Source organism: Setaria italica, chromosome I, assembly GCF_000263155.2.
Source record: "Setaria italica strain Yugu1 chromosome I, Setaria_italica_v2.0, whole genome shotgun sequence".
NCBI lineage: Eukaryota > Viridiplantae > Streptophyta > Magnoliopsida > Poales > Poaceae > Setaria > Setaria italica.
The window spans coordinates 9648159-9660899 of record NC_028450.1 but is presented as its reverse complement, the minus strand read 5'-3'; the positions used below and the strand labels follow the sequence as shown (position 1 = coordinate 9660899).

General features: G+C 48.9%; 3 protein-coding genes and 1 non-coding gene across 4 annotated transcripts; 2 read left to right on the top strand and 2 right to left on the bottom strand.

Annotated features, from left to right (window-relative positions):
* The first annotated feature begins 547 nt into the window (after positions 1-547).
* Positions 548-3561, top strand: LOC101786620 (phospholipase D delta). Its single transcript, XM_022825271.1, has 4 exons — positions 548-1497; positions 1531-1635; positions 1745-1861; positions 1963-3561. Exons 1-4 carry the CDS (start codon positions 586-588, stop codon positions 3478-3480), a joined length of 2652 nt encoding a protein of 883 aa, XP_022681006.1. The 5' UTR covers positions 548-585; the 3' UTR covers positions 3481-3561.
* Positions 3562-4863: 1302 nt separating this feature from the next.
* TRNAA-AGC lies at positions 4864-4936 on the bottom strand. The gene has a single exon. It is a non-coding gene; the product is annotated as a tRNA-Ala (tRNA).
* Positions 4937-6037: 1101 nt separating this feature from the next.
* On the top strand, positions 6038-8611 carry LOC101786224 (methyltransferase-like protein 23). Its single transcript, XM_004952045.3, has 7 exons — positions 6038-6336; positions 6818-6922; positions 7211-7297; positions 7478-7528; positions 7624-7717; positions 7874-7958; positions 8052-8611. Exons 1-7 carry the CDS (start codon positions 6097-6099, stop codon positions 8206-8208), a joined length of 819 nt encoding a protein of 272 aa, XP_004952102.2. The 5' UTR covers positions 6038-6096; the 3' UTR covers positions 8209-8611.
* Positions 8612-8889: 278 nt separating this feature from the next.
* On the bottom strand, positions 8890-11594 carry LOC101785816 (FAM206 family protein). Its single transcript, XM_004952044.3, has 7 exons — positions 11274-11594; positions 10581-10629; positions 10138-10264; positions 9987-10057; positions 9827-9899; positions 9490-9628; positions 8890-9335 (listed from the first exon to the last, which is right to left on the bottom strand). Exons 1-6 carry the CDS (start codon positions 11440-11442, stop codon positions 9515-9517), a joined length of 603 nt encoding a protein of 200 aa, XP_004952101.1. The 5' UTR covers positions 11443-11594; the 3' UTR covers positions 8890-9335; positions 9490-9514.
* Positions 11595-12741: the final 1147 nt, after the last annotated feature.

Here is a 12741-nt window from a genome sequence, read left to right as displayed (position 1 = left end):
GCCTCCATCTGTGCAATGAGTTTTGTAAATAGTTTATGTTTAATACTCCTAATTAGTACATTCCATTCCATGTGACATCCATGTGATAGGGACTAAAGTTTAGTCCGGGGATCCAAACTTCCCCTAATTAGAAGTATACCATGGCTCCCCTAATTAGGAGTATACCATGACTGTGTGCGGTCGCAGAGAGGCCGGTATTCCATTTTTTTAAAAAAAACAACCCCTCACCCAGGCAACGTGAGGGACTAGGATGTGATTAGATTAGAAGGAGTACTAGCTTCCGAATCAAGCTTTGCTTTATACCACGATCCTACGTACAAGTTGCCATTAGCGGAAAGCACAATCCAGATGTGCCGCTGGCTTGTCGGCCGGCCACGCCAAGAATCGCATCCCCGTTCTTTCACAAAGCCACACGCCACCTCGCCTGCGGCAATTGGGCTCCGCTGCCGGCGCGACATTGACACTGACAACTGGGCCCGCCCAGGGCTTACAAAGCTCTGCTGCTTCCCGCCACGCTCTCAGTCTCCAGTAACGCGCCACCGCGGCGGCCCCAGCCAGAACGCGAGCTCCGGCCGGCATCCAATAATGTACAACTCCGGCGCCGGCGAGGCGCTGCTCCTCCACGGCGACCTCGACCTGACCATCCACGAGGCGCGCGGCCTCCCCAACATGGACCTCCTCTCCACCTTCCTCCGCCGCCTCTGCCTCTGCCCGCCGGGGATGGCGGCGAGCCGCGGCCGGCCTGCTGCTAGTAGCCGCTCCATGCCCGACGACAAAAGCACCCACCACCGCCACCACCACCACCACCTCCACGGCCTCCACCGGCACCACGAGCGCCAGCCGCACGGCCACCTCCTCCACGCGACCTCCGACCCCTACGCCGCCGTGGTCGTGCCGGCGGGGCCCCACCACGAGACGACGCTGGCGCGCACCTACGTCTTCCGCAACTCCGAGGCGCCCAAATGGGAGGCCAGCTTCCTCCTCCCGCTCGCCCACCGCACCGCCCGCCTCGACTTCCACGTCAAAGACGCCGACCCCTTCGGCTCCGACCTCATCGGCACCGCCTCCCTCCACGCCGCCGACATCCTCGCCACCGCCGGCAAGCCCGACCGCTCCGAATGGTGTCTCAATCTCGCCCGCCCCGACGGCCGCGGCCGGCGCCCGATGCCGTTGCCGGGCTCCACCATCCGCATCTCCGCCAGGTTCGTCCCGGCGGCGAGGATCCCGGCGTTCTGGCGCTCAGGTAGCGGTGGGGTCCCGGCGTACTTCCCGCCGCGGCGCGGGTGCGACGTGCGGCTGTACCAGGACGCGCACGTGGCGGCCGGCGAGCTCGACGGCGTGCCAGGGGTGTTCGAGCCGGGCCGGTGCTGGGAGGACCTGTGCCTGGCAGTGCTGGGCGCGCAGCACCTCGTGTACGTGGCAGGGTGGTCGGTGTACACCAAGGTGAGGCTGCTGCGGGAGGCGATGTCGCTGGAGATGACGGCGAAGGCGGCGGAGGTGATGGCGCTGGGCGGCGCGGCGGTGGAGAAGATGAGCCTCGGCGACCTGCTCAAGTACAAGTCCCAGGAGGGCGTCCGGGTCCTGCTCCTCGTCTGGGACGACAAGACCTCACACGACAACTTCTTCCTCAGAACGGTTTGGACTATGGACGAATTGTTAGAGATCGATCGAGTTCGATCATCATTTGCAGATTGCAGGTGCAGATTTGATGATCTGATTCCTTTTTATGCATGATGAGTTGCAGAGAGGGGTGATGCAAACGCACGACGAGGAGACGAAGAAGTTCTTCAAGCACTCGTCAGTGATCTGCGCGTTGTCTCCGAGGTACCCGAGCAGCAAGCTCAGCATGGTGAAACAAAAGGCAAGCTTCTTCTGCTACAGTAATATACGAGCAATGTCTCTATGAACTAGTGGCCCAATCCTTGCAATTGAAATGCGACGCCTCCAGCCTTGGCCGTGCAGGTTGTGGGGACGCTGTTCACGCACCACCAGAAGTGCGTGCTCATCGACACGCCGGCGTCCTCCGACAGCGCCCACCGCCGGATCACGGCGTTCCTCGGCGGCCTCGACCTCTGCGCCGGTCGCTACGACACGCCCGGCCACTCGCTCTTCCGCGGCCTCGACACCGTCTTCCACGGCGACGTCCGCAACCCCACGTTCGGGGGCGGCGCGGCGGCGGAGGGCCCCCGGCAACCGTGGCACGACATGCACTGCCGCCTGGACGGCCCGGCGGCGTACGATGTCCTGACCAACTTCGAGCAGCGGTGGAGGAAGGCCACCAAGCTCCGGGAGGTGTTCGGCAAGGCGTCGCACCGCCGGAAGGACGACTCCCTGCTCAAGCTCGAGCGCATCTCCTGGATCCTCAGCCCCTCCGCCGCCGGCGGTGCCACCGACGACGAGCAGCGAGCCCTGCACGCCTTGCCGGAGGGCGACCCCGAGTGCTGGCACGCGCAGGTGTTCCGGTCGGTGGACGCCGGATCGGTGAAGAGGTTCCCGCGCCCCTGGGAGAGAGCAGAGATGGAGCGGCGCCACCTGCTGTGCGACAAGAACCTCGCCGTGGAGCAGAGCATCCACACGGCGTACGTCGCGGCGATCCGGGCGGCGGAGCGCTTCGTCTACATCGAGAACCAGTACTTCATCGGCTCGTCGTACGCATGGCCGTCGAACGGTCACCCGGGCGCCGCCAACCTTGTCCCCATGGAGCTCGCGCTCAAGGTCGCCGGCAAGATCCGCGCCGGCGAGCCGTTCGCGGCGTACGTCGTGATGCCCATGTGGCCCGAGGGGGACCCCCGCTCCGCCCCCGCCCAGGAGATCCTCTTCTGGCAGAGCCAGACCATGGAGATGATGTACAGGGTCATCGCCGCGGAGATTGACGATAAAGGGCTCAAGGACGCGCACCCGCAGCAGTTCCTCAACTTCTACTGCCTCGGCAACCGGGAGCCGCCGCCGGAGGAGGTCGGCGGCGGCGACGACCCCGCGGCGATGGCTCGGAGGCACCGGCGGTTCATGGTGTACGTGCACTCCAAGGGGATGATCGTGGACGACGAGTACGTCATCGTCGGCTCCGCCAACATCAACCAGCGCTCGCTGGCCGGGTCGCGCGACACGGAGATCGCCGTCGGCGCCTACCAGCCGCACCAAGCCGGCCGCCGGCCACGGGGCAAGGTGTTCGGGTACAGGATGTCGCTGTGGGAGGAGCACCTGGGGAAGGAGGTCGTCCGGCAGTGGCCGGAGGCGGTGCGGCGGCCGGAGTCGCGGGAGTGCGTCGCCCTGGTGAACGGCGTCGCGCGGGAGAACTGGGAGAGGTACACGGACGACACGGGGCGGGCCGGCGAGCTACGAGGACACCTCATGAGGTACCCGGTGCTCGTCGGCGCCGACGGCAGCGTTGGGGTGTTGCCGGGGCACGAGACGTTCCCGGACGTCGGCGGGAGGATCCTCGGGTCCCCCAACAACCTGCCGGATTACCTGACAATGTAGCCGTGTGTAGGTCACAAGAGCGCTCACAATGCATGCTTCAATGCAGCACAACCTACGACTGCATATGACTTTTTTTCCTTTTTTTGGAAAAGAACGCTAACACATTCACCGTGTGAGATGGTGAAAAAAAAAAGATGCTACATTTGGTAAGACAAGCACAATGCCTTCCTCTTTCAAAAAAAAAAATACTGTATCATATCTATTCCATTTCAGAAGATGATTTCTCGTGCCAACACCACCACAAATTTTGATTTGGATTTTTGCAATTTTGCTTTTAAATACGCTACATACCGGAAGTTGGGCTAGTTTGCGAATATTGTAGGCACAACCAACCCCAAAAGGCACGTACGAAAGGTGTTGTTAGGAGGACGGTTGGATTACATTTTCACGAATAACATTTTTTATATGAAGTAGAACATTTGTTTATAAAGTTGGAACAAATGTTCAGAAGAAATTTGTTCCCGCTTCACAAGAAAATTGTTTTAGGTTCAGAAAAAAGAAATTGCACATGAAAATGGTTTGGTTAAGAAAATGTTTCAGATTTACGAGAAAAATATATCGATTTTGTAAGGAAAAAAGTTTGGATAAATACCGCACTGACAAGTCATTTGTGACATTCATCGTGGTACCTATGTGACTTGAGGGGAGTCTTGCCTCCGGTTGCACCATGAAATCCTCTCATAGCTCTTAGGAAGCTATCCACAGGGGACATCAAGTGTGTCCTCATCGACCATGTCAATATCAATAGAGTTCTCTTATTTTGGCATTAGGGTAAAATAATACCAAATTGTTATGATACCAATAACTGAGCTTAGAGGAGAAGGTAGGGGTGGAGGGCACATGCCCCTCTTAGTTTATTTCAAAATATAAAGGAAAATGTGTATTTTCCATACCTTAAGTGACTATCATCCCTTATATTTCAATCAGTACACTAATCATTCATATCTTAGTTTATTAATGGTTCGATGCCATCTGATAATCTAACTAACAACTATTAAGACATGTCATAAAAGATGATGAGACCCAGGACGGTCTGTTATGATAAAATATAAAATATAAGTTTCATGAGAAAATCTTGTAAACTAAATCAGTACACTAACCATTCACGTTTCAGTTTATTAATGGTTCGATGCCATCTGATAATCTAACTAACAACTATTAAGATATTTCATAAAAGATGATGAGGCCCGAGCACGTTCTGTTAATATGACGAGGCCGAGCATGTCATAAAAGAATCACATTCGATAACCCACAATTTCAATTCTTACACCCGGCGGCGCATGGGCGCACGGCCTCCCTGCGCCGTCCTAGATCTTACACCCGAGATTATGAAGATTTGCAAGAAAACTAAAGCAAAAGGAAAGAAAATGACAAAAAGAGAAATGGAGATGCGGGGTATCGATCCCCGTACCTCTCGCATGCTAAGCGAGCGCTCTACCATCTGAGCTACATCCCCGTTGTTGTCCAGCGGTGAAACTAAATAGTAATCACAATCTCTCTCGGCCAGGCCGTGCGCTATTGTACATTTTGTGTTCTCACGAGGTGCTTTTGGTTGGTTTACAGAATATTGAAGAGGACTACGGCATGTTTGTCTGGCCATGCAGTATCATTCTGGCAGAGAATGGCTACCCTGAATGTTCGTGGACAGCGACCAATGTGGTTCATTTGTAAATGTCAGTTCGCTGAACAATCTTAGCTCAATTTCTCCAAAGTCCCAATTCCTTGGCTCAAAACTCAAAGAGTCTCCTCTCGTAATGGATTCCCGTGTTCCTCCATGTTGAGGTTCCTGTTGGATGGGACAAAACTACAGCTATGCCAGTACGGAATAACAGTAAGTTTGAAATTAGTATTTTACGCTCATTTCTAATTTTCACTTATGATTTACGGCTTGGTGCTGGAAGCTCCTACAAGGATTAGTAGCTGCAAAGGGCTGGAGCAGATGTACACTGACAGACATTGCACACAATACAGAATTTTGTTCCAATCCATCTTACGAATCATTGTTATTAGATCCTTGCCAATGTTTCAGTAGTTGATTTCCTCTTTGTTTCCAAATTGACTTGGTACTGAAAAACATCAGAAGAATATGTGCTCTCAGTAATGCCAGCTGTACTGTACGGTTTGATTTTGAGAACAGAATTCTACATGTTTGTACCCCACCAAATTCAGAGGACTTGAATTACTCCATAACCATCCAGATTTCAGGAATATGGATTATCGTTTGGTGGTCCATGCATTCACTTGGTTACCCATTTCAATTTGTGCGTGTTCTCATTGTTTTGGCTGAGCTACATTGGCTGCATCTATTTGATAAGATTTTGATGATCTCTTCGCCATGGTGGCCTTTCTCCTGAAAACTCTTCCGGGGCAGTGTTCATAACCACTTACCACAACCGCAGGTACCAAGGAATTGTCTGTCCCTTTTTCACCTGGAAGAGATTTGGCAACCTACATTTCTGATAAATCAGTTGGGTTTCTCTGTGCAGTGATCATCATTTGATAGAGTTTTTGATGGTCAAGAAGGTTTTGAAGTATTCGGAATTCTGGATGGTTTCTCCTTCCCTCCGTCATGCAAGGCTGCTTCACTACAGGGAAAAACATAAAGGATCCTTTTTGATGGTCTTGGCACAGAGAAAGCTAATAAGCACAGAGCGCGCCGCCTATTTCGCTGTCCTCCTCGAGTCCACTCTGCGTCGTGGTCCAACGATCAGAGATCGTCGCGAACTCGCGATGGAAGGCGTCGCCTTCGGTGCCCGGGCCGCTGCCGTTCCCGCGCGTATGACCACCGTGTCGCGGCACTACTTCGGCGGCGACGCGTCCGAGAGCGACCACGACCTCCGCGTGGACATCATCGAGGTACCCGCGCCGTGCCGCCTCGTCCCTCCCTCCCCAGTCCCCACGCGCGCTTCGTACGGACAGGCGCTGCGTCGAGGTTAAAGCATCAACCCTCTCTAGGCGGCGATCGAGTAGCAGCGCTACGGCTGGCGGTTGCTGGCGATGCCGGGGTAGTGTTCGGTGAAATGCCGCAAAGGAAGGACAACATTTTTTTCTGTGACTAACACTAGTTTCTCTTATGTTATCTTATCAATTGATATGAAATCAAAATATGTTCAAACATATTTGAAATACGAATCTGTTTATACATATTTTGTGTACTAAAGTCTAAACGTGTGTTTTGGTTTGATTAATCATTGGCTACAAATTTATACTATTTGGCTTTTTTAGAACCCTAAGACGCCCTATGTTTTGAAATGGAATGCCAGTTTTACTTGCTATTGCTGGCTTCCTGTGTTCTATATGTTGTGTCCTGACGAGCTGCTTTTGGTTGGGTTTACAGAACATTGAAGAGGACTACGGCATGTTTGTCTGGCCATGCAGTATCATTCTAGCTGAATACGTGTGGCAACAGAGATCACGGTTCTCTGGCTCTAAAGTTGTTGAGGTACTACTTCTCTTTGGGCTACCCTGAATGTTTGTAGCAAGTGACCAACATGGTCCATTTGTTAGTGGGGTAAAGTGTAAATGGCAATCCACTTAACAATCTTAGCTCAATAGCTGGGAAGTGCCAATTCCTTGGGGTTCAATAGTCTCTTGTAATGGAATTCTGTGTTTCTCTATGGTGAGGTTATTGTTCAGCGAACGAAACTACAGCTATGCCAATGTAGAACAATAATAATGTTGGTAGTAGTATTTTATGCTCATTTCTAATTTGCATATATATGTCTTACAGCTTGGTGCTGGAACCTCACTACCAGGTTTAGTAGCTGCAAAGGTTGGAGCAGATGTGACTCTGACAGACATTGCACACAACACAGAAGTTAGTTCCAACCCGTCTTGGAATCCTTATTGTTTTTATCCTTGTCGGTGTTTCAGTGATTGATTTCAGACATTGCACACAACACAGAAGTTAGTTCCAACCCATCTTAGGAATCCTTATTATTTTTTATCCTTGTTGGTGTTTCGGTGATTGATTTCCTTTTTGTTTTTCACTGACTAGGTTCTGAACAACATCAGAAGAATATGCACTCTCAATGATGCCAGCTGCACTGTATGGTTTGATTTGGAGGACTGAATTTTACATGTCTGGGCGTCTGCCAACCTATAAGAATTCAGAAAGCTTACAGTTAGTCCACAACCTTGCAGGTATCAGGACTTACCTGGGGAGACTGGGATGAACCAATATTTGATCTGCATCCTGACATCATTCTTGGAGCTGATGTACTTTATGATTCAGCAAGTGAGCTACTGCTCTATTCTACTCTGTTCAGTGGATTACAGTTATTATTTATTTTAGGATAATCATTTGGTGGCCCATGCATTCACTGGCTACCTGTTGCTATTTGCATTCTTGTATTTTTGGCTGACTGACATACCAGTGCATGTATTTGGCAAGATTTTGATGATCTCTTCGCAACGGTTACTTTCCTCCTGGAAAATTCTCCTGGGGCGGTGTTCATAACCACATACCACAACCGCAGGTACCAAGGAACCATTTCATACCTGTTTCACTCGGAAGGAGTGTGGAAAGCTATATTTCTGATAAATCAGCCGGATTCTTCTTTTATATGTAGTGGTCACCATTTGATCGAGTTTTTGATGGTCAAGTGGGGTTTAAAGTGTTTGAAACTGCTGGATGGTTTCTCCTTCCTCCCGTCATGCAAGGCTGCTTCACTGCAGGGGAACATTCAGCTTGTTGAAATCGCGCTGGACAAGGAAAAACGTAAATGAAACTCTCATGAGGTAACTATATCTCATGGATCAGAGATCCTGTAACTCTGATTCAGAATGGCCTATGTTTCTTACTGGCAGCACAGAGGAACAGCATGGCATTTTTGGTCCTCTGCATAGAGATATTGTAATTCTAGGAGCGACGCCATGCCATGTCTATGTTTTAGTAAAAGAAAAACTTGTGCCTACAGCCTACTATTTGATGCCAACTGTGAAGATGCAAATTGCCTCAAGTGTAACATGTAAAGCATCATGACACCAGTGCCTTGTACATGTGACCATTTGAAGAGTACACTAATTTTCTGTTAATTTTTCGAATGATGTGCTAATGTACTCCCATCATCCATTGTACATCAACAGTTCAACACACAGGATTTTACATTACGAAGTAAATTGAAGGAAATATTTTTGCTCATATATGTCGCAGACCCAATCACCCAACCCAATGATCAGAAAATCAGTAGCTTTGAGCCTGTGACTAATGGCTTATAACGTTTCATCTGTTACAATTTTACAGCTATGTGGAGTCATCCATACGGACTTGAAACAGGCTGAAGCGTGTAGTCTAACATTTTGTATACTCTTTGGTCCCCAAGTCCCAACCATGAAAAATACGCACAGATGTAAGTTTGTTCAGTCACCGGAAGCAATGCTCCAGTCACAAGAGCATGAATCATTCGATTTCAAAACTCGCTTCATCTGTGTACCTCAAAAAAAAAAAACTTCTGCTTTTACAGTGCATTGATCTTATACCAGTTTTGTATGGCTAGAGATGGAGATGGCTAACTTTGATAAATTGGTGCCAACGCATCAGTTGATACATTGGGAAGTAAGGCATAGCCACAAATGACCGAGTCCTTGTACATCAACTTTCCAACAAAAGGAATAAAGCAAACATTGTCAGCGCCTTTTCATCAAATGAGCAGACATATGAGTCACTGATAAGTTGAATAACATGAGTCCAGTCCAGTGCAGATACTTGGGAGGTCAACAGGGTCCCAGTTTCCATGTTTTGTAGGCTGAGAAGCACCGAGTAACAGTATGCAGTAGCTAACTGATGAAACTTATAAATATACCATCACACCGTGGTTGAATCACACCTAAGCACTGGCTTATCTTCAAAACTCCTGCATGGACAAAAATAATTACACTGAACACTGTAAAAAAATGATGCAATAAGACAGTATGACTACAGAGTTTCATATTGACAATGTTTGGAACACGTGTTGCTCCAAGTTCATTGCAACGCAACACAAAGGTGAAAAATACGGTACTAGATACCTTTTGAATGCCTGGTGTCAGGCTGTCAGCAAACTCCTCTCAAGTTCTTGTAGTCCTCGTAACTAAGAAATTTATCCTTAATTTTGAGCCAGTCAGCTGGTTTTGGCTGGAAGATTGCTATATATCCTTCTCTATCAGCCTAAATGTGAAAAGGGATAAAAGTGTTAAGATGTATTCTGCTGGTCTATGGTAAACAAAACAAACATACCAATAAAAAGAGCAGCAAGAGTCTCATTAATATTCAATCCCAAGGACAACTAAAAGAGAAAAGGAGAATGAACAAAGAAGTGTACAAAGAGTCAAATAAATACTCTGCCAGATAACATGATGTACTCACAGCAGTATTAAGAAGATCTGGTTGTTTGATCAGTCTATCATTAATCTCCAAAAGGGAGCCTTTAACACAGCATCTGTAAGAGTTCAGAATAAGCAACTCCAGTGCAGAAAACAATGATGTCATGCATACTTCCTAGGTTTGTAAGATCAAGGGGACCAACCTCACGACAAAGGACTTATCATTTACACAAACCTTGCACAGCGCTGAGTTTTCTTGCAAATGTTGTGCATTCTGCAAAAAAAAAATCAACATCAACTCATGCTGCCATTTATTTAACTAAACAGGAAAGATGATTCAAGCATTCTAGTTACCCTTTTGCGTTTGCCCGTGACTTTCATCTCACTGCGATCTGACTTGCCAACATTGAAGTCAACAGCGGTTATACCTCCTTCCTCTTTAAATGCAACGTGGGCTGGAGCTAAACCAACCACACACAATCTAAATTTTTCAACAAAAAGGAGGCAGCCATGAGAATGCATATTAAGGCTCATTAGAAACCTCAATATGAACTATATCAGGAAAAAGGAAGGTATTGGAACATGTCAACTAGAGTTACTGCAGAAAATAAATACCTGACACAAGAACAGATCAATTGTTCACAGATCAAAGCAATACAAACATTATGTAATTAAGCACACGTTAAGCAGTGTTAGGCACTTAGCACTACCACCGTTGCATTCTTATTATATGCAAATAATTTCCTTACTTTTTCACTAAAAAGTGCAATATGGACTCCTTAAAATGAAAAACCTACCCGTTTGGATGACGGTACACATACTGATCATGCCCTGGATTCGGAAAATCTGCCCAAGAAAGTGGTGGCGTTGAATTAGAGTAGTTGAAGCAGACCTCTTGAAAGCAGTAAAAACATTTTGTTCTTCTGGCTCAACATAACAGCGTGAAGTTCTGAAACGTTCCATTCTGTTGATAACTAAAGTTTGAGAACTAACTAATATTTTTAGCTATGAATCGCATAGTATATTATGTCGTCCTCCACTTACAATGGGTTACATAAATATGCTCCAAGAAAGAAATAAGTTGGATGGTGAATTGCTGATACAATACTCCCACAGTGATTGAGTACACCAATTTACACCCAAAAGTCCCAGATGCTGTTGTTAATTGATTAGACACTTCATTAACCGTGAACCGAAACAAAGATATCAAACTCCAATTACAAAAATGAATCAGTATTTCAAGAATACACTAAAAATTGACATCAGAATCGAATTATAAAGCAGTTCAGTTTCAAAGATCAAATATTCATCTGGAACACTTCGGTCCTATAACAGTAATTATTTAAGCCACTCGGCATTCTTAATTGTTGCTTCCATAGACTTGCAAGGACGACGCATTTCACTCTCTAAAAGAACAAGCATACCTCAAACTCAAAATAAAAGCTGAGAGCTTTTACACCCATCAAGTATGAAAAAGTCAAGCCTTTTACCAGCGATGAAGTAGCGCGCGAAGTTAGCCTCGACGGCGGAGGGGGGAGACGCCGGGAGGTCAGCAGCGTCGGGGACGACGAGGGCCCGTGTCTCGTCGTCGAGGGTGGCTTCCCGCGGTGAGGGCCTCTCGAGTGATGGCGCTTCTAGGGCTGCAGCCTCCGCAGCCATTCTCGCCGCCGCAAGGGAGGCAGGACGCGGATGGAGACGTGGCCGGCGCCCCGCACAGGCTGGCCGCGGACGGAGAGGACGTCCAGGCGGCGGGCGGTCGAGGGTGGGGGCGACGGGGGCTGGGGCTTAGGGCTTCACTGTGGCCGTGGAAGCGTATTCCAGATTTACGCTAATGTTCTTACAAAACGTTTAACGTTTTCACACGAACAAATTTATCCAGAAAATTAAATAATCTATCTACTATAAAACTAGGAACTTTGATTTTATTCTTTACGCTCACTATCAAATAATTTTATTTGATGTTAGGCCAAGTTTAGCTTTTAACCAAGTTAATCTCGTCTCGTCTTGCTTTGTTGGGTCGAAAAAAAGACCTTGACAGTCCAAGTGAGGAGCATTTGGTAGGCCGGACTACCTTATGCCAGCCTCACATAGTGCAGGTAACGTATTTGGTAGTTCGGATAGGGTCACGGGCTAAACTCAGCATATGCAAAAAAAGGCTTGCTGGCCTGTACTGCGTGGAATATCAAAATCGATCGTTCTGCAGGCTCGAAGCGGCTCTTACGAGTAGTTGCGGTAACCTTCAATCATTTTTTCCTCGCGCACTGATGTGTCACCACTCTCCCACGTGCCACCACCGCTGCCTTCACCCACGACTACTAGCCCCAGCCCCTGCTCCTATGCCGCTTGAGAAGCTGGCTGGGTAGGCAACGACTGTGGCGGCGCAGCCGCGCGTGGAGAATGCGTAGGGCACCGCCATCGGCACGATCACGGTCTACGAGCATCGGGTAGAGGAAGAGGAACGGCTGGCGGCCACCATAGGGCAACGCCCGGCGAGTCCCGGGAGGAGGACTCCATGTGATGGGCGTGCGGTGGTGCAGGCAGCGTGGGAGCTGCCGCGGAGGATGCGGCTGGCGAGTCCCGGGAGGAGAATTCCACTAGGTTTCAGCGTGCAGCGGTGCAGCGAGTGGCGTGGTACGGTGCTTGTCGTATCTCCTATCCTGCTCTACGACAACAATAGATTGCAGTCTATGTTCAATTTTGCTTAATTAGAGCTTAACTAGATGCCGGCCACATGTTCGATCCGATTTGAGGGCAATTTAACATGTTGGTAGTAAATTCATACTTAATCCTCTCCATTTTGTTCCTTTATTGATATATTAGCTAATTCGGCCAAGGGGATCGAGAGCAGGACAGAGTAGCTCCAGCTTGCGCATGTCCTCCTACGCCTAGCTTTGGGTATCTCTGGATGCGCTGCGCATCCTAGCGATGATGAGAGGACGGCCATACCGACGGCATTGT